Here is a 23,535-nt window from a genome sequence, read left to right as displayed (position 1 = left end):
CTCACCATTTGTGATGGAATAGCGCAAAACACCGGGACAAGAGACAAACGCTGTCTCTTGTCCCGGTGTTTTGCGCTATTCCATCACAAAGGAGTAACCAACATGCCCAAGCTACTGTCCTTTCTCACCATACAGGTATTTTGCGTGGTGTAAGTGTTCTATGAATAAATTTTTTACCGTCATTGCTGGCAAATAGTCATCGTTTTGTTTTCCCAATTATCCACGACGCTTTTCTTCTCTAGAACACTCTGAACAGAAAGGAGCGAAAAGGGAGCAAGATTTCCTCTAGCACAGTTTCTTTTATAAAAGGGAATGCGCTATAGGACAGGTTACTTCCTTTCCACTCCCATTCGTGCCTACAGTGCGTAATCTCAGTAACTGTTAGCGCAGCGCAATAGGAATGCCCCATAAAGTGGCAACACCATAGAAACTACCAAAATAAGAGAGCTCTGTGGGTGTGTAATTAAGCGGTCTTTCCCTGTTTTACTTCCTTCGTTACTGGCTCTAGAGCTGTGTCGCAATCTGCCTGCCGGCATGCGCACCATACAACAGAAAACATCCAGGAGAGTTAGAACGGTCTCTCAATTCGCTGCAAATGATTCGCAAACAAGCACATAAGCTTAACGCTTAGCTTTCTTTCTTACCTGCTCGCGGACAGCCTCTCTGATTTCTGCACGCACCTTTTCTTGCACAGCCGGGTACTTGGCGAGCGTAAACGTGAAGTAACTCAGTGACGATGTCATCGTGTCAAACCTGCGTTATAAGGGGCTTTCGATTAGAGCGTACTATATAGGCATCATTCACTTAAACACATGAGGGATTCACAAACGCGTTGCTTAGAAACTTGTACAGATTGTAATTCGCAAGTTAGCCGTTAATCATGGCTCTCTATTCTCTACCGCGTGACGACATCATCATCAATATTGTGATTTTCACTGTAACATTCAGAAATTGGAAAAACCAACCTGACCAATAGCCAAAGCCTGCTGACTTGGTAACAGCTACATGCCACAGTGGGCAAATTGGCTGCCTGTATGTAAAAATGACTCTTGCTGCTCCTGAGCTTAAACGAGTACCGCGCTTTCGAAGCGCACTGTGGGGTAAAGTACTTCAGAAATTCACCCACATTGGCAAGGTGTTTTGCTCCCTAATTAAAACGGCGCCCTCTTCCAAACTGTCACTCGAGAAAGAACGGAATATTATGTACTGAAGCCCTTAGAAAGGTAGTAACACATGCGAAGAAAATAGCACTGAATGTGAGAAAAACGTCACTGCATTTGCCGAGGCGAAATGCTGGCCATGTACTACAGGCGCTGTACCAGATGCTTGCCGCAGCAGTTGCCCCTCTAACGAAGACTGATGAACCACGGCACTGCGATGCGCCTGCTTTTCCCACCGATACTCTTGATATGGCGCTGTTTTACTGCGCAGGCGAGAACCATTAAACTGGCATGGACCATACAGGCACGATTTTTCACCGTCAGCGCCTTTGAGAAAAGGTCGTGGCTCGCTGGCGCCTGTAAGTTCGAGCGACGCCACCTTGATTTCCGTTCCAGGGGTAGCCGGTTTCAGAAGATCAAGCCTACTTGTGCTGTCCTTATGCTCTTCCATACGCTATCCTTCTTCTCTGGAGCGCCCATGAATTAAAAGGATGAAATCGCTCATAAACTAGCGACATATGGTGGGAAATGGGCGAAGAAGTTCTCCTGCTTTTTTTTTTTTACTCGCGAGGTGTCTTCACATTGGCAGTGGTGCTAATAGGTGGCACTCTGGTGAAAGCCACGTTTCCACTCAGTGGTGCCTCTAAGCTAAGCTACGAGTAAAAGAACGGAATCGTCCAAACGGGTGCCACTTTGAAGCGAGCGATGTGGCTCGCATTGAAATCGATGAGGCGCTGGTTGCAGAAGAAGGTGTTTTTGCCACTCACTGATCTTTGCGCATGCACAGCGTTGCTAGACACTGCCGTGAATGAGGGTTACGTTGTAAGGGAGGAGGCGGTGTTAGCGAGATTCGTCTGCTTCTAAGCCGCGCGTTCAAGCGCGCCGTTTATGCAGTCCAGGTATTTTTTTTTGAACTGCCTTTTAAAAGATAGCAATGAGAGTAATCGAGCGTGAAAGAAGGTAGTGAAATATTGGTCTCCCCCTGGTGCCGAGTCTTGAGAAGCGCTGCCGCCGAAAACCAGAAGAATTCGAGAGTGGACAACCAGGTGTTCGGCACACCCCGCGCAACTTGGCGAAGAACCAACCCCGCTGGCCTGAATATCCGTGCTTAATTTCGAAACGCTTTAGCTGTCGCTAAGACAATCGGCTGAGGGATGTTAGGGGCGAAGCTTGCAACGCTATAGCTGTACCAGCGCCTGCAAATTTGGTGCGAGTGCTCAAGCTCGTGACTTACTTGAGAGTGCCGTGTGTCCGCTGCTGGACGCAAAACCATGCTAGAGTGTATGAAGGCTGTGGGTGAGGGGCACCTGCTATCGTTAGCCGCCTATGGTGCTCACTCTAGTTCAATCCACGCGTTCGAGCATTCGCTCAATGCTTTCAGGCCGCGGTACATTATAACATTCAAGGGCGCGCGCATGAATGCAATCTCAGCGGTTTGCAGGTCGTCTCCGCTACAGCGCCCGCGTATGATCAGGGCATGAGAGAGCCACGCCAGAAAAGAGAAAGCTCTGTTCCTCATCGCATCTTATTGCATTTTCGTCGTGAGATGCATGAATAGAGAAGTACGAGTATTACAGGAGGAGGTCCCAAAGTATATACTGTCCGGGGACCCCCAATGGGAAAGTGAATAAATTTAGTGGTTAACATACAAGGCAGTTAAATAACAAAGAAGCATACAGTAGTTAAAAACACGACATTTCTAATGCAATGCTAACGAAAAAAGCATAAAGAGATTGGGACAGAAGAGTCGGTTTCAGTTTTGTAGCGCCCTTTGCAAAGTGCGACACGGCATGCCAGAGACGTCGTCACGCTTTTCAATAGCTCCCCTGTGATTCATGACGGTTAAAGTGACAACTGGATACAGATTTTGTCCTTAGTGGAAATCGAAAGTATGGCTTTTCAAGGCAGCACTAGAGTTCACCAAAAGACGCATTTATTGCTGAGAAATTTGGTGTTGAAAACGAACCATTTTTTTCGCTACTCTTTTCAAACTCGTTATCTTGTGATGACATCCAGACTGTAATGGATTTCTTCTTCGCTGCCGTAAAACAAAAGGCGACGTCACAGAGCCTGAAAGACACGTGCGAAAAAACTTGACGCCATAGCAGTTCGCTCTTGAGGGTGGCCAGTGGGGGTGATACATTTTTGGCCTATACAATAAGAGCTTCTTTCTCAGCTAAAGTAGTCGCTCCGTCGTGAGGACCCGGCGGTCATTGGCCAGTACAGGCCCTCTCAACGTAAACCCTGTGAGAGAGGAAAGGTTCGCTGATCGTATGCTCTTGTTCGTGCGTCTCTTACCCAGCGAGACAGAGTGTGCCCGCACTGGTCAACACTTCGTCGGTGGTTAACGCCCTCGACTTGGGGATTCCTGTTTTAGAAAAAAGAACAGAGATCAACCGGTAAATCGCATGCGGGTAGTGAACAAAAAATAGCGACCTCGCCCGTAGCTATGCAGCACCTCTTTCCGTTTTTTTCAGCTGGCGGCTCACTATTGAAATGAGACGCAGGTCAGTCGCAGTGAAAACTGCACATGTTTTACGTTAACACTCAACGCGCTTGTCATATGACTCGCACACAGCAGTAAGAATTTTGTTATATAAACCACGCTTGTATCGTTAGCCCCGTAAACCGAAGGTGCGGAGCTCGGTCCTCACTGTCTCCCGGTACCGCCGGTTCAGGGTGGGTACCATGTCTCCTCTGTGGTTGGGGAGAGGAGGGAAGGAAAGTTTCGCAGGGCTTGTGTAGGCAAAAAATAAGTTTGTATCTGCGGTCAAGTCACGAAAATAAAGGCTTCATTACCACTCAGCGCTTCTCGCAGTATATTTGTAGGTTCTTGTTCAGCAATAACCGTGCTGTCGTTGCAGTTAGCGCTGTCCCAAAGTTCTTAATGCTCCAAAGCAATGAGCTTCAGACATAAGACCTAGCTGCGTATATTAAACAAGCATTCCCTCAAATGTCATCGCACTACTGGTGTGTAAAAACTGGAAATGCTCATTATGTCAATTTTTGAAATTAACATTCGTTTTTCATCGCAAGCCCCCTGTAGCGAGCCGAGTGGGTAGGACCGTAATGCGACTACGTGGTCAGCGATCTCGGGCGTATTAATAAAACGATTGGAGCAGACAATTCTTGCATCAGCGGCATTCAGCGCAGTAAATGCATGCGTTCATGATGCAAAAAAAAAAAGGAAAATCGGGAAGGATGGAGTGGTGTGGAAGCTTGGCTCTCGACGTGCGAAGGGAAGCCAAGCGAAAGGTTACTGAACGTTCTTACGAGTTGTGTCGACCCTTGTGCACACGCGCAAGTGATTCGGCTACGCCGAAGTAGCATGAGGAGGTGTTTGGAAGTGCTCTTACATTTACTCTGTCATATATACTTCTGGTAATGGAAACCTTGCTCAAGAGATCGCGCGACGGATTAGTAGGCATGTGGCAACCGCTCCAGCTTCTTTCAGGACTTGAGTACCTAATGAGTGCACGTCCACAGAAGAATCTATTGTCTACTCTAGAAGTAAGCTCTCGAAAAGGTGAGAGTTAGTCTTCGCGCATGTCTTACGATAAGGAGGGCTAAAAAGCACTGTAAGCCTGTCCAACATTCTTACAAAAAAAATTTAATTTGAAATATTTAAAGTATTTTCATGGAAATATTGAAGGTAGTGGTCCACTGTTACAACATTTAGCAAAATATTTCTTTTAGAGTGTTCCCATCACTTGCACCGAGCAGTTCTGCCATAAAAAAACAAACAATGATGAACGCTTTTTACGACAAAAGATTTAATAGCAAAAAATTCAAGCCAGCGGAATGGAGATCTACGGCACTGCTCACGAAATGCCTCGCCACTCACCGTTCCTGCTGTTCCAGTTGCTGGTGCTCACCGGCTATCACCTGCCTGTTTCACCGACTTGCCGACCGGTTCCGCAATCTTGCGGCGCTAGCTGGTTTCTGGACGGCTGCGGCTGCTCATCCGATCATCTGTGCGCACCCCTGCCGATTTTGGACACTTTCGACGGTCGGGCCTGGCAACATGCTACATTATCAGCTGACGAGGACACCTACATAAAGCACTCGGATTTCACCGCCCCCTTGGGCCACGGCACTGCTCACGAAATGCCTCGCCACTCACCGTTCCTGCTGCTCCAGGTGCTGGTGCTCACCGGCTATTACCTGCCTGTTTCACCGACTTGCCGACCGGTTCCGCAATCTTGCGGCGCTAGCTGGTTTCTGGACGGCTGCGGCTGCTCATCCGATCATCTGTGCTCACCCCTGCCGATTTTGGACACTTTCGACGGTCGGGCCTGGCAACATGCTACACTATCAGCTGACGAGGACACCTACATAAAGCACTCGGATTTCACCGCCCCCTTGGGCCGCGGCACTGCTCACGAAATGCCTCGCCACTCACCGTTCCTGCTGTTTCAGGTTGGTTATTACGAGTGTTCTTGTTACCGTGATGATAATGTCTGTCTTGTAGCAGTGTCGTGGCCACCCCATATTCTGAAACGTTTCCGCTCGGCGGCAGTGTACATTTGGCGCATTTTGGTCCTGGGTGGGGACGTTGAAACAAACCCAGGCCCTATGACGAAGGGCCAAGAGGAAAAGCTCGAACTGGTATATGAAACTGTTCAAAGGCTTGAGATGAACCACACGAATATCCTCGAAAGTGTTAACAAGATTCTCACAATTCATATTGGCTTGCAAAATGAAATGAAGACTTTAAACGATCGTGTGCATGAACTTGAACTTAAAATCGAGTCTATTCCAGTTCTTCAAAGTGACTTACAGTCTTTAGCTACCCGTGTGCAGGAACTGGAACTTAAAAAACAGTCAGTGCCTACCACAGTATCTGCCACGGGTTGTACACACGATGTATCCAACATTCAAGTAAAACTTGACGACCTAGAAAATCGTTCCCGCCGGTCTAACATTCTTTTTTATGGTGTTCAGGACACTGATGAGTCTTAAACTTGGGAAGACTCTGAGCGTCTTGTGAACGAATTCTGTTCTAGCAAACTTGGTATCACGTTGTATTCCTTAGCCCGTGCTCACCGCATAGGCCGTTTTTCTCAGGAAAAAAAGAGACCCATTATTGCAAAGCTGTTCAACGAAAAAGAAGTCGAAACGCTTATGAGTAAGGGCTATAAACTCAAAAATACCGATTTCAGCATTTCGCGAGATTACTCGAAAACGGTTCGTGAGAAACGCAGCCAACTGTGGAAGTATGCCAAATCAGTAAAAAAAGAAGGTGACAAGGTCCGTTTGTCTTTTGATAAACTGCTTATCAATGGTGTCTCGTATTTCTGGGATGATCAAACCAGTAGCGCAGTGCGCGTGTCCCTTGCCTGACGCATCTCTTCCAGTTCTCGTAAAGTGGCTGGCAAACCACCCGTGCGGCCAAACGCGCAGCGTTGCTCCAATTACGATGTCAGTTTTCTGTACACTAACATAAGGAGTGTTCTTTCTAAAAACGTAGCTCTTTCTTCTTTAATTGATTCATGCTGCTCCTCGGTCATCGCGCTTACCGAGACTTGGTTAAATGACATGGTTCCTGATGATGTCGTTTTCGCCTGTGACTCTGAATTCAACATATTTCGTTGTGACCGCACGGGCCGTAGAGGTGGCGGTGTCCTTCTGGCTGTCAATAAAGTGCTCACTGCTGTGCCTATCGAGGTCACGTCGTACATAGAATCGGTATGGGTTCGGTTGAGTTGTGGTCCCACGGTCGCCATCATTGGCGTCATTTACTGCCCTCCGGACATGAATTCTTCATTCGCAAGTCAGTTTTCTAATTTACTAAGCGATCTTACTTGTCGTTTCCCGAATTCAAGCTTACTTTTACTTGGTGACTAACTTTCCGGCTATTAACTGGTCGTCATTAACAGCGCCTGCCAATGATCCCGAAGCTCAGGCTTTCCTCCAGTCCTGTCTCGATTTCTCTTTGCAACAACTTATTTCTGAACCTACGCGTCGTTCCGCCACTACAGCCAATATTCTCGATCTTATCTTGACAAGTGATCCTTACCTTTGTTCCAACATTGCGCTCTTAGAAGGCCTTTCCGACCATTTGGTAATCACGGGTAACCTGAATTTTGTGCCCCATAAAAAGGTAACTCGTACTAAACAAATAAGGTGCTACAACCGAGCAAACTTCGGCGAAATAAACGCTCAGTTGTCAGTCTTTGCTGATCATTTTCTTCACGATTTTTCGTCACGCTCCGTGGAAACGAACTGGAACCTGTTCAGCGTGAAACTGGCTACTCTCATTGACAGATTCATACCCGTCATCAGTATCCCTTGCACTAACACAGCGCCTTGGTTTAATAGGCATCTACGTCGCCTTAATAACAATAAAAAGCGCCTTTACAGACAAGCCGACAAGAACAGACACTCCGAATCTTGGCAACGGTACAAACTATGTGATAAGGAATATCAGTCTGAGTTGATATCTGCACGTAGGCACTTCTTCACACACGATCTACCGGCAATGCTAACAAACAATCCACGGAAGTTATGGCAGATAATAAACCCCGCTAATCATCCTGACATTACTCTTACCAACGCGGAAGGCTGAATGCGCCGAACTTTTCAATAACGCATTCACATCCGTTTTTACCCGTGAAGATCTCCCTCTACCTCCTATTTCTGTCAGCACTTCTAATACATCAAGGTCCGAAATATTTTTCAGTGAGACCGGTATCTTATCCTTACTAGGGAAGCTTAAAACAACATCAGCATCAGATCACCTTGGCCTTAATAACAAAATACTCAAAAATTCATGTGATGGTATTCATCGCATCTTGTCCGCTATTTTTCACAATCTCTATCATCAGGCGTGATTCCGCTGGTCTGGCGCCTAGCTAAAGTTGTGCCAATTTTCAAGTCTGGCGATCGTTCCTCACCACTAAATTACCGACCCATTTCATTAACTAGCACTGTTTGCAAACTTCTTGAACACGTAATTCACTCGCAGGTAATTAACTATCTTGAAGAACATAACATTATCTTTAAATATCAACATGGGCTCCGTAAAGGCTACTCATGCGAAACGCAACTTGCCGGATTTATTCAAGACATACATTCATCGATTGATGCTGGCATTCAAGTAGACTCCATATTTCTTGATTTTTCTAAAGCTTTCGACAGAGTACCTCACAACCGGTTATTAATGAAACTAGCACTGCTTAATATTCACCCTCTTGTCATTGCATGGGTTAAAGATTTTCTCTTTTCCAGGTCTCAATTTACAACTGTCAATAACCACAATTCGTCTTGCAGCCAAGTACACTCTGGCGTCCCACAAGGAAGTGTGCTTGGCCCCTTACTTTCCCTAATATTTATCAACGAATTACCGGATTCCATTTCTTCCCATATCAGACTTTTTGCTGGTGATTGTGTAATTTATCGCAAAATTTATTCTAACACCGATTGCTAATCCCTTCAATCTGACCTGGATTCAGTAACATCATGGTGCTCAACCTGGCTTATGCAACTTAATCATTCAAAAACTAAATTGATGTCTTTTACTAACCGAATGTCTCGAATTCAAACAGCATACTCCTTAAATAATAGTTCACTCGAGCTAGTCACCACGTATAAGTACTTAGGACTTCACCTTCATTCAGACTTAGCATGGAACCACCATATTAACCTTATGCTTGCATCTGCTAATCGGTCATTAGGTCTCTTAAAACATAACCTAAAGCATGCTCCTACTCACCTCCGTGCTCATGCCTATACCACTCTAATTCGACCTAAAATTGAATATGCCTCGGCTATTTGGGACCCTTACCAATCTTACCTAATAAATAACATTGAATAATTGCAGAACCGCGCCGTTCGTTTTATTTACTCCGATTATTCACGTAACACCAGCGTCACAGCCTTAAAGAAACGCGCAGGTCTCCAGGATTTATGTCTCCGCCGTAAAATTGCACGCCTGTCACTTTTTCATAAACTTTATCATCATCCATCACTTCATAACGACTTTTTTTCTTTGCCTCCTTCGATTTTTGACCGCCGCGATCATCCCTTTAAAGTTAGACGTTTCACGTGCAGAACATTTATCTATGCGCATTCATTCTTACCACGCACAATATCTGACTGGAACACTCTGCCTTCACATATCGCAACCACCACTGATCCTGATAAATATTTTAAACTTATATCGTCAATAACTACTGCTTAACTCTTCGCATACATTGTTATTTTATTTGTTCATGGCTTCCTTTTTTGCAGGGTTTGTTACTAAAAAGATTCATTGTATTAGTGTTCTGTTTGTATAATTTTAATAATGCAGTAATCTTCGTTCTTTGCCACGCTGCCATTCTTTTGATTCTTTTGCTTAGTTATATGTCATGCAAAGTGTCTTATTTGTGCTTTTGATTGATTCTTTTGCTTACTTATTTCATCCAAAGTGTCTTATTTGTGCTTTTGTTGTTTGTTTTATATTTGTGGTTTTTTTTTATTCTGTTCAATTGCCTGTGCCCCCCCCCCCCCTATGTAATACCCTCTCGAGGGCCTTTAGGGGTATTCTGTATAAATAAATAAATAAATAAATAAATATGGACTGTAATAATGAAATCTTAGAATATCTGAAAAAAAAAAAATCGCGTTCATAAACTGGCTGCTGTTAAAAAATTCTTTGGTCTGGGATTGTTGGGTATGAGTCAGTAAATGATTTGTGACTTACTAGCACCGCAACCAACGCACATAAGTACGGAGTGAAGCCGGGAGGCGGCTCTAATTTTCGCATATTGCTTATTTTTCTTCATATTGGACATCGCCCTAGACCAGCGAAAAGTTCAAAAGGCAGAGAAAAAGCTATAGCAAACACTGCTCAAAATTTCCGTTATTCTATCTTTAGCGTTTGAACAAGTTCGGAGAAAAAGTTCATACTTCGGCACTGATGAGGGTGCAAGGCTATCGGGCCTGCTCCCTGTGTTTGCGTGAGTCTCGTACAGTCTGCTGCGAGTCTGACTTATCAAGTGTTGGTTGCATTGCGCCTCTGGCAGAATGAGTCGCGCCCGACCGCAGCACCCTACGGTCACCCGCTAGCGATCTCAGCATCCTCTGGTACTCTTTCTCGTTTACGTGACCTCTTCCGTTTCCCATCGTTCAGGGCATCCAACCGGTAGACTCTTTCTCTCTAGACGAATGGTTGTATGCAAAACCTCTATTATCACCAGTCTGTTGGTGGGTCTCCATGGTCCTTGCTAAGCTGAACTCCTCACAGAGTCCGCTTCGTTACCCGTAAAGGTCTGAAGCGCAACCTGCGCGCCGCATGGACTAAGTTTTCTCTCCCATGAGCCAGATGCCAGAAACGCGTTAGGAGGAAGGAGGATGCGCCCTAGACAAAAATAGCGAAAATTCAGCTGAGGTTGCCAGAAGTATTGCGCGTCAAATAAAATCAATGGCCAAGCTCCGCAGAGAGTCACTACTCAAGGAGAGAGATTTCCCTCCTCTTTCCTTCTGTCGTATTCTGAGTCTCGAAGAGCTCCTTAACAAGAGGTAGCTATTGATGTAGGCACGAATGACTGCACGTTGCCGAACTATCATTTGCGGCTAGAAATTATCAACGGGAATACATGAGAGAATGAGTGGAGTTTTGCTGAGGCTAGCTGAAATCCTTCAGGTCAGCAGAGCGCACGACAATGGTATGCAGGCCGCGTGTTTTGAGGCTTCTGTAATTTATCCCAATACCTCCGCAAAAACTATGCAATTTTGCGAACCAGTTCGCCCAGAACTTGTACATCATGCAACATGCGTAAATTAGCGCACCAGATGACATTTGTGTTTTGTTAAAAGCGAAGGGTCGTCATTAAATCTTCAACCCCGGCAGCCAACTGTCACTAGCCTCGCTGCTGCACTCTAAACACGAGTAAGCCTATACGGGGGTAAAAAGAGAATAAGCTGTCTTCAGGCGCGTCCCCATCAGGCGCAAGGTATAATGCCAAACACTCGAAGTAGATTTCGATCACTAAATGAGCGGGATGCTTATTTTTGGCAACGGAAGCATATTCGCACAGCGAAAAATAGTAGCTTGGCGCAGTTAAAATGAATAAACGCATTTAACGCGGCACAGGAGATTTTAAAGTAAGCAAATAAAGAAGGTTGAGACTTTGCCTAAAAGGAAATCTGTTTCCGTCGAAAACCTTACATTTTTGGTAATTTTAGCCCTGGAAATTTACCCCCCAAGGCTTGAGCAGAATACCTTGCCCTTGAAAGGAAGTGCGCTAGAGGACAGCTTATACTCGCTTTTTACTGCCATACTGGCTTATTTGAGTTTAGAGTGTAGCGCCCACCCCCTGCAGGTAATCCGTTGTCTACTTGCGAGGCTGCAGGCGTCGATTCGCCCAGAACAAAGCTCACACGTATGCTGGCGTTCAGGCCGTCGTTGTATGCGTTCGTCAAGCTCGTCACACCTTTGTTTACCTGCGTCTAAGGTAGCTAATCCTTCAACGTGGCTGAAAGCTTGGCCTATAACAGCCTAAGTCCATAAGCATGGTCAACGCCTCCTCTAACTAGATGCCAGGCAGACGGCTCGCTCTACCGTTGCTGGCGTTGCGTGCTTTCACCGAGGAGTGGCGCCACGCTGTGACACTGTCCCGCGTGGCGCTTCTATGAGTCGGGAAGGGCCGTTCCAATGGGCGGGGCGCAGCAGCGACTTCTCGTTCAACAGTTGGGGCATTAAAATTTAAACGCTTGCGGTGGCTTCTAGAAGATTACCACATGTAGATGTTAAATCTTCGCATCAGTGCCAAGTAAACCATAAAGAGGTTGCAGTACCGGCGCGGCACGAAACAGGAAGAAGAGCGATCGGTCTGGTTTGATAAACATGCAAAAATCAAGGACGCCATATAGTAGAGACGCAAGTACGCGTATAAAGTGCGTTTATTTCACCCTTACTGTGGGCAAGTAAAATGATTACGCATAGTCTACTTCCTCATGAAGGACAACATCACGGCTTCACAGAGGTGGCCAGGAGTTGGCCAGCTATAGCTTCAACACTTTGCGGGACAATGGTTTCCGCTCAAGAAGCTTTGTCGCCCTGTTTCGGTCCGTCACTCAAACGGCATAGTTTCTGAAAATGGGCTTCACAAACTTCTTTGCGATGAGATGCAGAACCATCCTTCTTCGCTTTCCTGCGAACTTTTCGCAACGGAACATAGGAAGCTCCATGAGAGTCCAGACGCTTCTTTCAACGCATACTTCTAACAGCTTAGTAATAGAGCTGTTTTTGAGCACGGTATCAACAAATCTCTGAAGCCCTCTCAGAACACTTACTAGCTCCTCGCTCAGGTAGTAAAGTCCTCCTCGGTGCTGGTGAGCGATGAGACCGTGTAGGGGATTGTTGCTTTTAGGCGCCTGCAGGAGCGAAATGCAGTTCCCTCATGGGATTCGCTCACTTGCTGCGCGAACGATGAACCCTCCTATTAAAGCTACACTGGCCTCGGGGTTTGAAGCGAGCGGCATTGTGCTGACGCATTAGTCATACAGTTTCTCCTCTGCTACATTGTGAAGCTTCTCCATCACATCATTGAGCGGGTGGTAGTGCTGGTTAGCCGGAATTAGTTTTTTGGCTGAGAAAGAGGATGAATTCTGCACGTTGCTATCACTCCAAGCGGCAACAATGCCAGCCTTGAGCATCTTCTCCAGCCCCTATACAGCACTTTTCACATCCAGCGCATCATTGCACCCGGAACTTCTGCACAGGAATCAAAACAAGGCCTCAATTGGGTCACTTGACATTTTTTCTCGTCAGCAGAAACTCGATTTGAAAGGTAAAAACTTAGCGCAAAGAGACAAGACAACACACGGACAAGACAGACAACACACGGCGCTGTGTCCTTGTCTCTTTGCGCTACGTTTTTACCTTTCAAATATGAACCAACAAGCCCAAGCATATACCCTTCAGGAACTCGATCTTTCTGACAAGAATAAGATGTCGAATGCACTCGACATTCGACTACGTTGTTATCACGAGTGCATGGCAGGTTTCTTTTGCGAGAAAGTCCTCAGGTTTTCTATTCTTTCTGAGTTCCTCCATGTAAGCAAGAAATTCGAATTCAAGCCGTCTCAGTCAACTCAGTCTCAGTCTCATCATCAACTGATGTGAACTGATGTGCGTGAGGATAATTTCGATTAATGTGTTTTTGGGAGTTGCTCACATCCATGAGTGTAAACCACTCCTGCATGACTTTCATGAAGTATATGTTCGCCCTGCTGTAGCGAACTCTGGATCACAAGTACTCCTGCTACTGGAGCGCTGAACAATTGCACGGCTGACCGCACATTCATTTTTTCTGCGTTTGAGGGATAGAAGTGCTGGCGCTTAAGGAACTGTATCGGCTGTATTGTCAAGTGCTGTTGTATTCTGTACAATGTCTTCAAATACTTGGAAGATATTTCTTGCGGGCAACCAATATCTTTTGCCAGGAATTGCGATCTTAAATTTTTCACAATGTGAAGTTGGTCGAAGGCAAGGAATAGAGATTTCGTGGGATTAGAGAGATGAGGAGAAAGTGCTTTCGCCTTCCCTTTGCACAATATATCCATCGGAATAACGTTGCTCCGGTGGTTGTCGGTGACAAGACGCACGACATCAAATCCCACATCTCCTGCTCTTCGGATGACGTGGCGAATGCAAGTGACGAGCTGCTTGCCGGTGCATCCTTTTATAACAAAGTAAGCAGCTGGTATTTTGAATTTCCCATGCAGGCTGCAAAGCAGGAAGCGCGAAAGCGAGTTAGCCAGAGTACAGTTTTCTGATTCAGGAACAAGGTGCTGTAGGTCAGAACTGAAATGAACTTTCGCAACAAAAGCGTCTCTTTGCCTATGATATTCCAGCTGTTGCTCGATTCTCGTTCCATTCACAAGAAGTCCACATGTTTTAGCCTTCGTACTATGTAGCGATTCAAGTTCTGCTTGTAGCCGACAGGGCACCAGCTCACTAAATCCGATTTCTCCAGATATTGTGACAATATATTTCTGCAGGGCATTTAGACATGGAAGCTTCCCCAGCACCTCGGACCTTAGATATTCATAGGCCTTGGCAGACCAGTTTCTTAGAATGATGCAATGTCTCACTTTCTGCTCTGACCTCGCTGGCCGTTTCTTCTTGCAGTTTTTTATGTGGTCCAGAAGAAATGTCGCCTTAATATTTTCCACTTCCGCATTGGATGCAAATGCCAAAAATGCGCTCACATAGCTTTGCTCCGTGGGTTTTTGAAGCTCTTTCTTGTAGGAATCTACAGTCCTCTGAAGCATTTCATTCCTTTTTTTGAGTGCCCGCTCTTTTTCCCGCCATCGTTTCCATTCGACAAAAACGATTGAAGAGCATGCCGTCGTCGACGTTTGCACATCGTAGGAGCGCGTTGCATAAACTTTGGTCTGTGGCAGTTCCATAAGACTTGAAAAATTAGCATCTCCCTCATCTGTGTCCTTGCGACTGCCTTGAGCGTGCACAGCGTCCGGAGTCGCTACATTGATTAAGGAACACCACGCTGCACTTTCATCTGCGTTCGTCAAGGCACACTCATATCTAACTTGCCTTCCGTTGTACGGAGTACGTCCACTTTCGCTGCTTAGAGAGGCAGTGCTCGATGCAGCCGTTCCGCTGGTACTCCCGTCGAGCGAGCTTGGCTATGACGAACCGTCTGTTGAAGGCTCTCGCTTACGTTTCCGAATGCTGGCATCACTTCTTGTGGATGCGGGAGCTTTTCTCATGTACGAAGGGTAGCCAGAGAAAATGCTCGGCCCACGCCTGGTTTCAGCTGCCGGTTCTTCCAATTATCTTGGAAGTCCGATGCGTTGAAATGCAGGCTGCACACTACCGAATAATTGGAAACAGAATTTGGCTCCAAGTCCTTCCTGCGAATCGCTTTGAGCCACCGTGCACGTGCGTTGAGGTCGGCGGGTATCTCTTGAAACGAGACATCTGGTTCCTTTTTACCCTGACTCTGCGTGCACAATGCCGCACAGCAGTACCGCATAATTGCAGTATTTAGCGTTACAGAAACCTCGAAAAGCTTGGAACAATCAAGCGCACACAATAAGCACACCGCAGCACCATAAGTGCGGCACACCGCAGCACCACGAGGGAACGCAGTGTCAGACCTCAGCGCCTCTAGCGGCCGCCCTGGGAGGGTGGTAGGAAAGAGTTCTGCAGTGCCCTCACCGCCCATTTGCCTGGCATATAGTTAGAGGAGGCATTGGAATGGTTAATTTAAGAGTAGTTCAGCCTCGGTGACTGTTTTCATTAGGTCATTGCTATTGATGTCCTTTAATAGTAATTCATTGTCTTATGCATGCAGGCAGTGTGTTTAAAATTGAGAAGCTAAAACGGATTAAGAATCAGATGCAGATTTCAGATTGCATGCATGCAACGAAGAGCGAACCGGTGGTAACGGAATACATAAGACGGAATTACGCAAACGGGATCGGAGACGGTGCATTTTGCTACGAAATGAAATGGTATTCACGAGCAGACACTAAAGGCTACATGTGACTGAAGACCATGGAACTTCTGGCCGGCAGAGTACTGCCTAGTGTGGTTTGATTTATTGACAGACATTTCATTTAGAAGAAACGCACAAAGAGAGTACACTACCGCCACAGGGCTTTTCTAAAACTTATGATGCTAATGCACGCGCCTACAGCCCGTCATCACCATCTACATCATTTCTACATCACTACAGGAATATTTATGGAGCTTGCAAACCGAGGTAACTTTTGTCTCGCGGGCGGAGTGGGTGAGGGAACAAACGCGTGTTAATGACATCCTAGTTGAAATCAAGAGGAAGAAGTGGGCTTGGGCAGGGCATGTAATGCGAAGGCAAGATAACCGCTGGTCCTTAAGGGTAACAGAGTGGATTACAAGAGAAGGCAAACGTAGCAGGTTGCGGCAGAAAGTTAGGTGGGCGGATGAGATTAAGAAATTTGCGGGAATATGGTGGCCGCGGCTGGCGAAGGACAGGGCTAATTGGAGAGACATGGGAGAGGCCTTTCCCCTGCAGTGGGCGTAGTCAGGCTGATGATGATGATGATGAAGTTGCACAACGTTACTCGCCTGGTTCGGCCACACAAGGCACAAGCTTGGAATCGCGTGTGCCTCTGTAGACGACAAATGGCGCCACTTTTGGCGCAAACTGCTTGGGGCCCTCGGTCTCGGCGCAGGCGACTCCGAATGTCACACAATTCGGCGCAATTTTGAAACAAACGAACAAAATCAGTGCCACGCGGATGCGTGTCGCCGGCGCGGTCGTAAAATTGGGGAGAAGGGATCCCTCGCTGAGCGACTAGCCTGCTGTGCGTTGCAGCCCCCTCCACCACCGCTCACCGACACGGCGTGTGGGGAGGGAATGAGTCATCCATGCCGAAGATTTCTCTAGAATGCCCGAGTCACTTCTGCGCGATGTTGACGGAGACGGCGTATCCTTGCGTGCGCTAAGACATGGCCTCTCCTATTCCCCCGCGCGTCGGTGGCGGCGCCGCTCCAGAAAGATCTCGATGCTACTGGAACCCGTCACAGCGTTTTGACCAATGAGGATGCGCGGCCGGCCGAGAGAAAGAAAGGAGTCTGCAAGGCCGACACTGAGTGTATGTGCGCGCCCACTTTGCCGCGTAGAACAAACAGTCCGAACCGCCGTTTAAGTTTCAGCGAAGCGCGCCCGTTCGACTCCCGGGAAAACACCACTCGGCCAGCATCGGACCAACGAGGCAACGTTCGCCAGTCTGCGGGACGGCATCGTCGTGGACCTCTGGTCCTCAGACTGTCGCAGTGCCCGGCGAACAAATTGTGTTTTGTTTGTTTACCTCTCTGTCTCTTGTGTTAGTGCACTTTAGGTGCAATATTTTCCTTTGTCTTGTATTCTCTCTCAAGTTTAACTTTGCACGAGTTGCATTGTTTTGTTAATCACTTTGTATGTGTTTGTACTCATCATAATCATCATCATCATCATCAGCCTGACTGCACCCACTGCAGGGCAAAGGCCTCTCCCATGTCTCTCCAATTAACCCTGTCCTTTGCTAGTTGCCGCCACTGTATCCCCGCAAACTTCTTAATCTCATCCGCCCACCTAACTTTCTGCCGTCCCCTGCTACGTTTGCTTTCTCTTGGAATCCACTCCGTTACCTTTAAGGACCAGCGGTTATCTTGCCTTCGCATTACATGCCCTGCCCAAGCCCACTTCTTCCTCTTAATTTCAACTAGGATGTCATTAACCCGCGTTTGATCCCTCACCCACTCCGCCCTCTTCCGATCTCTTAACGTTACACCTATCATTTTCCTTTCCATAGCTCGCTGCGTTGTTCTTAACTTAAGCTGAACCCTCTTTGTTAGCCTCCACGTTTCTGCCCCATAGGTGTGTACCGGTAGGATACAGCTGTTATATACTTTTCTCTTCATGGATATTGGTAAGCTACCATTCATGACCTGAGAGAACCTGCCATACGCGCTCCACCCCATTCTTATTCTTCTAGTTATTTCCCTCTCATCATCCGGATCTGCGATCACTACCTGCCCTAAGTAGACATATTCTCTTACTACTTCTAGCACCTCGCTACCAATTGCGAACTGCTGTTCCCTTGCAAGGCTATTGAACATTACTTTGGTTTTCTGCATGTTAATTCTTAGCCCCACCGTTCTACTCTGCCTGTCTAGCTGGTTGATCATGCTTTGCAGTTCTTGTCCTGAGTGGCTTAGCAAGGCAATGTCATCAGCGAATCGCAAATTACTCAGGTATTCTCCATGAACTCTTATCCCCAACTCTTCCCATTCCAGTCCCCGGAATACCTCCTGTAAGCAGGCAGTGAAGAGCATTGGCGAGATCGTGTTGCCCTGCCTGACACCTTTCCGTATTGGAATTTTATTGCTGACTTTATGGAGAACTATAGTAGCTGTGCAATCGTTATAGATATCTTCCAATATTTTCACATAGCACTCTTCCACACCCTGATTACGCAATGCCTGCATGACAGCTGAGGTTTCCACTGAGTCGAATGCTTTCTCGTAATCAATGAAGGCTATATATAGGGGTTGGTTATATTCTGCGCATTTCTCTATCACCTGATTGATAGTGTGAATGTGGTCTATTGTCGAGTATCTTTTACGAAAGCCTGCCTGCTCATTTGGTTGACTAAAGTCCAAGGTTGTCCTGATTCTATTAGCGATTACCTTAGTAAATACCTTGTAGGCAACGGACAATAAGCTGATCGGTCTGTAATTCTTCAAGTCCTTGACGTCTCCTTTCTTATGAATTAAGATAATGTTGGCGTTCTTCCAAGCTTCTGGTACTCTCGAGGTCACAAGGCATTGCGTATACAGGGTGGCTAGTTTTTGTAGCACAATCTCTCCTCCGTCCTTCAGCAAATCTGCTGTTACCTGATCCCCACCAGCTGCTTTCCCTCTTTGCATTGCTCCTAAGGCTTTCTTTACTTCCTCCTTCGTTACTGGCGGGATGTCCCATTGCTGTGCTCGACTGCCTCCCTCAGTAACTTGATGATTACATTCGCTACTGTATAGATTTGTGTAGAACTCTTCGGCTAATTCAACTATCTTATCCATATTGCTGATGACATTGCCCTGTTTGTCTTTTAGCGCATACATCTGGTTTTTACCTATGCCCAGTTTTCTCCTCACTGATTTTAGGCTACCTCCATTCCTTAGAGCATGCTCGATTTTCTCCATGTTAAACTTTCTTATGTCGGCTACCTTGCGCTTATTTATTAACTTAGATAGCTCTGCTAGTTCTATCCTGTCTGTGGAGTTAGACGTCCTCATGCTTTGACGTTTCTTAATCAGATCTTTAGTCTCCTGAGATAGCTTGTTGGTATCCTGTCGAACCATCCTACTACCTACTTCTGCGGCGCACTCTGTAACGATAGCTGTAAGATTATCATTCATTGTTTCAACACTACGGTCATCTTCTTCAGTTAAAGCGGAAAATCTGTTTTGCAGCGACATTCTGAATTCCCCTACCTTCCCTCTTAATGCCAACTCGTTAATAGCCTTTCGATGCACCAGTTTCCTCCGTTTCCTCTTCAAATCTAAGCTAATACGAGACCTTACCATTCTGTGGTCGCTGCAACGGACCTTACCGAGGACATCCACATCCTCTACGATGCCAGGGTGTGCACACAGTATGAAGTCTATTTCATTTTTAGTCTCACCATCGGGGCTCTTCCACGTCCACTTCCTGTTTGCTCGTTTGCGGAAGAAGGTATTCATGATCCGTAAATTATTTCTATCTGCGAACTCTACTAATAACTCTCCCCTACTGTCCCTAGAACCTATGCCATAGTCACCTACCGCCTTGTCTCCAGCCTGCTTTTTACCTACCTTTCCATTAAAGTCGCCCATCAGTACAGTGTACTGTGATTTTACTTTGGTCATTGCCGATTCCACATCCTCATAGAAGCTTTCAACTATCTGGTCATCATGGCTTGATGTAGGCGCGTAGGCCTGCACCACCTTCAGCTTGTACCTCTTATTAAGCCTAATTACGATAGCTGCCACTCTCTCGTTAATACTGTAGAACTCCTCGATGTTGCCAGCTATATCCTGATTTATGAGAAATCCCACACCTAGTTGTCGCCTATCTGCTAATCCACGATAGCACAGTACATGCCCGCCCTTTAGTACCGCATACGCCTCATCTGTCCTCCTAACCTCACTAAGCCCCATGACATCCCATTTAATACTGGCTAATTCGTCCAGCAGCACTGCTAAGCTAGCCTCACTTGATAAGGTTCTTGCGTTAAACGTTGCCAGGTTCAGTTTCCAATGGCGGCCTGTCCGGAGCAAGAGATTCTTAGCACCCTCCGCTGCGTCACAGATCTGACAGCCGCCTTGGTCAGTTGCTCCGCAGCCGCTGGGGACTGAGGGCCGAGGGTTAATTGGCTTGTTCATAGAAGGTTGTGGCCAAGTACTACACCAGGGTGGCCAAATCCTGTTCTGATGAGGAAGTGCGTTGTCGGCTCTGGTCACCGAAATCAGGCCGCACTCCAAGCCTGGTTATGCAATTCCATCGACACGCGGAGTTTTTTTTTTCCGGTGGGGAATTGCGTGGCACCGGGATTCGAACCCCGGTCCTCTTGCACGCGAGGCGGATGCTCTACCTCTACGCCATCGGTGCTCCTGTACTAGTGATTGTGAAATCCTCTGTATCGTGTCATTGCTGTGTAAACATTGTTTTGTTTGTGAACCTTTGGCTCCGACCCATTCTATGGCTTGCGTCTGGCGAAAGCTGGGCTCCAAACGAAAAAAAAAAACCTCTTGTCACTTGGTAGCTGGTCTCCGCTGAGCTTGCCACGTTGAGTCGAGGGCATCTCCTTTGAGTCCGAGACCGCTACCCCCACACGCTCTAAGGGTGTCTGGGAGCTTCGTGCCTAAAGTGCGCGAAGTGGGGTGGCACTGGAATGGCATCTTGCGCGGCCAAACCAGGCATACACCGTTGTCAGAGTTACTACAAGCCGAAAATTACAGCAATATGCAAACTACGTGCACCGCAGAGGAGCTAGTGGTTGAGACGGGAGGATATTTAAAACCGTTTCTGGAAAGGCAGATGTTACACTAGGCCATTATATTCCGCGTATGCTTCTGTACACCTACATAGTGTTCTTATTAAGTACAGAGGAATACAAGGCCGACAGATGTCATGGCTTACCGTTGTCGCTTTGGTTTGATCCAGACCCGTTTCCGCGCTCCACATATTTCGCGTCGAGCAGGTTCTGAAGAAAGTCTGGCTTTCGGTACTGTGTAGAAAAAACAAAACAAAGGCGCAGAATGGGACTCAATCAGCAGCTCAGTCGTATATATTCCTCAGTACAAGCAGTTCCCAAAAGTTCCCAGGCCAGCCGATTTGCTTCTGGGCCCTGCAATGCATGTTGATGGACCAAGCAGTGTTATCCATGCAGCGCTCAAAATCTGGCCAAAGTGCGGAGAACGTTCATTCTCACTTCTTTACAGAGCATTCAATGCCAGGGGCGCTGATACTTCCCACTTACGAGAGCACGCTGGCCTGCGAGCTTTTTGAACACTACGGCGCGTCTTAAAAGTGCTACGTTCCGCTTTTGTAGCGATTCACCGTAAAAATGGCTTAAAAGTTAAGAATGCGAGGAAGTCAAAGCAGCTTTTGCCCGCGGTTCGATTTATTGGTGGTGTTTTGACACTACTGTCCAAGTTTTCGGACCACAAGAACGATTATGTCAGGCCGGGAGTAGTGAAAAAAAAAAAGACGGGCGCAAGAGACGAATTTGCTCCCTTCAAAGCTTAGGCTGCACCTCTTTGTATCAGTCGACATGTTATGGCAGTAAGGAAATAAAGACTCTTGCGAGGCGTCAGCATTTTATGCCACCAGCATTACAGTCTATTATGCATTTTTTTTTCAAATTCGAAGCTCATGTTTGTCCTGCTTTATTACTGGCCAAGCAACACTTGGAAGCCTGGCAGGAAAGTAAAAAATTGATTTGAAAAAATATCTCACTCAGCCGTGCAGAAAGGGTTCAGAACTGTAGTAGGATACAATTTAAAAAGTACTTGGCAGCAACAGCCTCTTGCCCTCAGGCTGCTTTCTTATTCAGACCAGTCAGTGCAATGAACGAAATCAACATTGCAGTGTGTGTGGGTTTCTAAGTGTACACAGGCCACCACCCACCGCGGGTTCGAGCTTCGCGCGAGCCAAGGGCCCCGATCAGCCGTCACCACACACACACTGGGACACCGATGCCGTGCACTCAACCTCCGCTGGGAGGAGAGCGATTCGCCGCAAAGAAATAGGCCTCCAAGTTCACTAAGGAGACGTTTATTTACGTCGTCCTTCAGCAGTACACACACACTCAATCGTCACCCCGTCCCGGGGGCGCGCGAGGAGCAAGGCTCCGCTGCGCGCACGAAGCGACTCGAGTAATGCGCGCCGCTAGCACGCCGCTGCAGGAGAATGTCCCCACGGCAGTGCTGTGATCCCTCTCTCGTGTCGACCGTTGGGCCGGTTGCGAGAGAGAGTGGGCAAACAACGCAATGTACGCCTGTCGGAGGTCGCTGGACCCCGCTGGACAGGCTCGAGCCGCTGCAGGTCAGAGGACACGTGCGGGCGAGCTCGAGTATGCACTGGTCCGAGCGGCAAAGCCGGCACGGTCAAACAGTAGCGTACTATTAAGATCGACGTCAACAAGTCTCGCCGGGTGGCCGCCAGCACGCCTGCTTCTACTGTGTATGGCTGCGAGCAGAGAGCACGCACTGAGAGGACGCAGGTGACAGCTGGCTTCAATTACGGAGTTTGCACGGTTGGAGTGCAGGACCAAATCCAGACCCCCTTCACAAAGTGCCTGCACGTGTAGAACGCCGCCGTCGCCTCGGGGAGACGAACGTTATCTTCCCCAGTTGCCGTGACCGTGCCAGGGAGCAAAGGGCCTCGTCTCCTGTTGCTCTTTGGCGTGCCAAGCATCGCGACAAGCTGGCGGGCATCATCTCCGACCCAAGCACGAGGAACCACTTTCGGCTTTTTCGTGACCTCACTTTCCGGCCTCGAGCGGCGGGTGTCTTTGATTATCAGCAGATGTCGGTGACCCGCAGAAACCTTCGACTGGCCGGAGGCCATCACCTACCGCAGTCAACGCTACCTCGACAACCTTCTTTCCCTCAGACTCCACATGTGACGGGGGCGTGGCCCTAAGTGCAGTGGTGTGTTTGTGCGCACAAGTTTGTGTTGTTTGTGATCTGGGCCCCTCCCACCCCGGCGTGGGCGTCCTCAACCTAGGGAATTTAGGGAAGGCGAACAGTAAAATGTCGAGAACGAATGCGGCAGAGCAGCTCACTTCAAGCCTCTCTGAGTCTCCCATATAGCCTCTCTTAGCCTCATTTCGAGCCTCCCATAGAGCCTCACTAGAGCTCTCACTTCAGTCTCTAACCATGTTGTAAAAAGATGTAAATAAACCCTCTTGTAATCTTCCTCCCATCACTTAACTCTTTGACATGGCGGCACTCCTGTCCTGGTGGTGGTGGGAACGGGTGTCGAAGCTTCACCACGGTTCCGTCAAGCGAGCAGCAGCAGCAGCGAGCTAGCAACGACCTCGAACCGACCCATCTTCGCCAACAACTGGTGGCAGCGTCAACAACCGGTTGGCAGCGGTGTGATGAACCTGGTGACATGGTGCTGCATCTGCGGGTGAGTGTTTGGTTTTTGCTTTGGATCCTCCAGGCTTCAAATTCTGGGTTAACAATTTGAACTGCTGGTTGATCGGTGTTTGTATGTCTGTAGCATAGAGGTAGTTGCACAGAATCACCATGAGCGAGCAAAACCAATATTTAAAAGCAGCGACCGTGGACCTGACGAGGTTGTCGAGGACAGAACTGTTGTTCTTGTGCGATGAGTTAAGTGTG

General features: G+C 47.4%; 1 protein-coding gene across 1 annotated transcript in view; it reads right to left on the bottom strand.

Moving 5' to 3' along the window:
- Nucleotides 1-23,535, bottom strand: part of LOC149326300 (cytochrome P450 3A19-like) — a 158,169-nt gene that overhangs the window by 115,501 nt on the left and 19,133 nt on the right. Inside the window, exons 2-4 of the mRNA XM_089564533.1 lie at nt 20,822-20,909; nt 3,459-3,528; nt 645-753 (exon numbers count right to left, since the gene is read on the bottom strand). Of these exons, the coding sequence (XP_089420659.1) occupies nt 645-753; nt 3,459-3,528; nt 20,822-20,909 (267 nt within the window). The remainder of the gene's footprint in view (nt 1-644; nt 754-3,458; nt 3,529-20,821; nt 20,910-23,535) is intronic.

Source organism: Amblyomma mixtum, chromosome 10 (assembly GCF_055824585.1).
Source record: "Amblyomma mixtum isolate Tamu chromosome 10, ASM5582458v1, whole genome shotgun sequence".
In the NCBI taxonomy this organism is placed as follows: domain Eukaryota; kingdom Metazoa; phylum Arthropoda; class Arachnida; order Ixodida; family Ixodidae; genus Amblyomma; species Amblyomma mixtum.
Note: the sequence above shows the minus strand (reverse complement) of the source record. Positions and strands in the feature narration are given on the sequence as shown.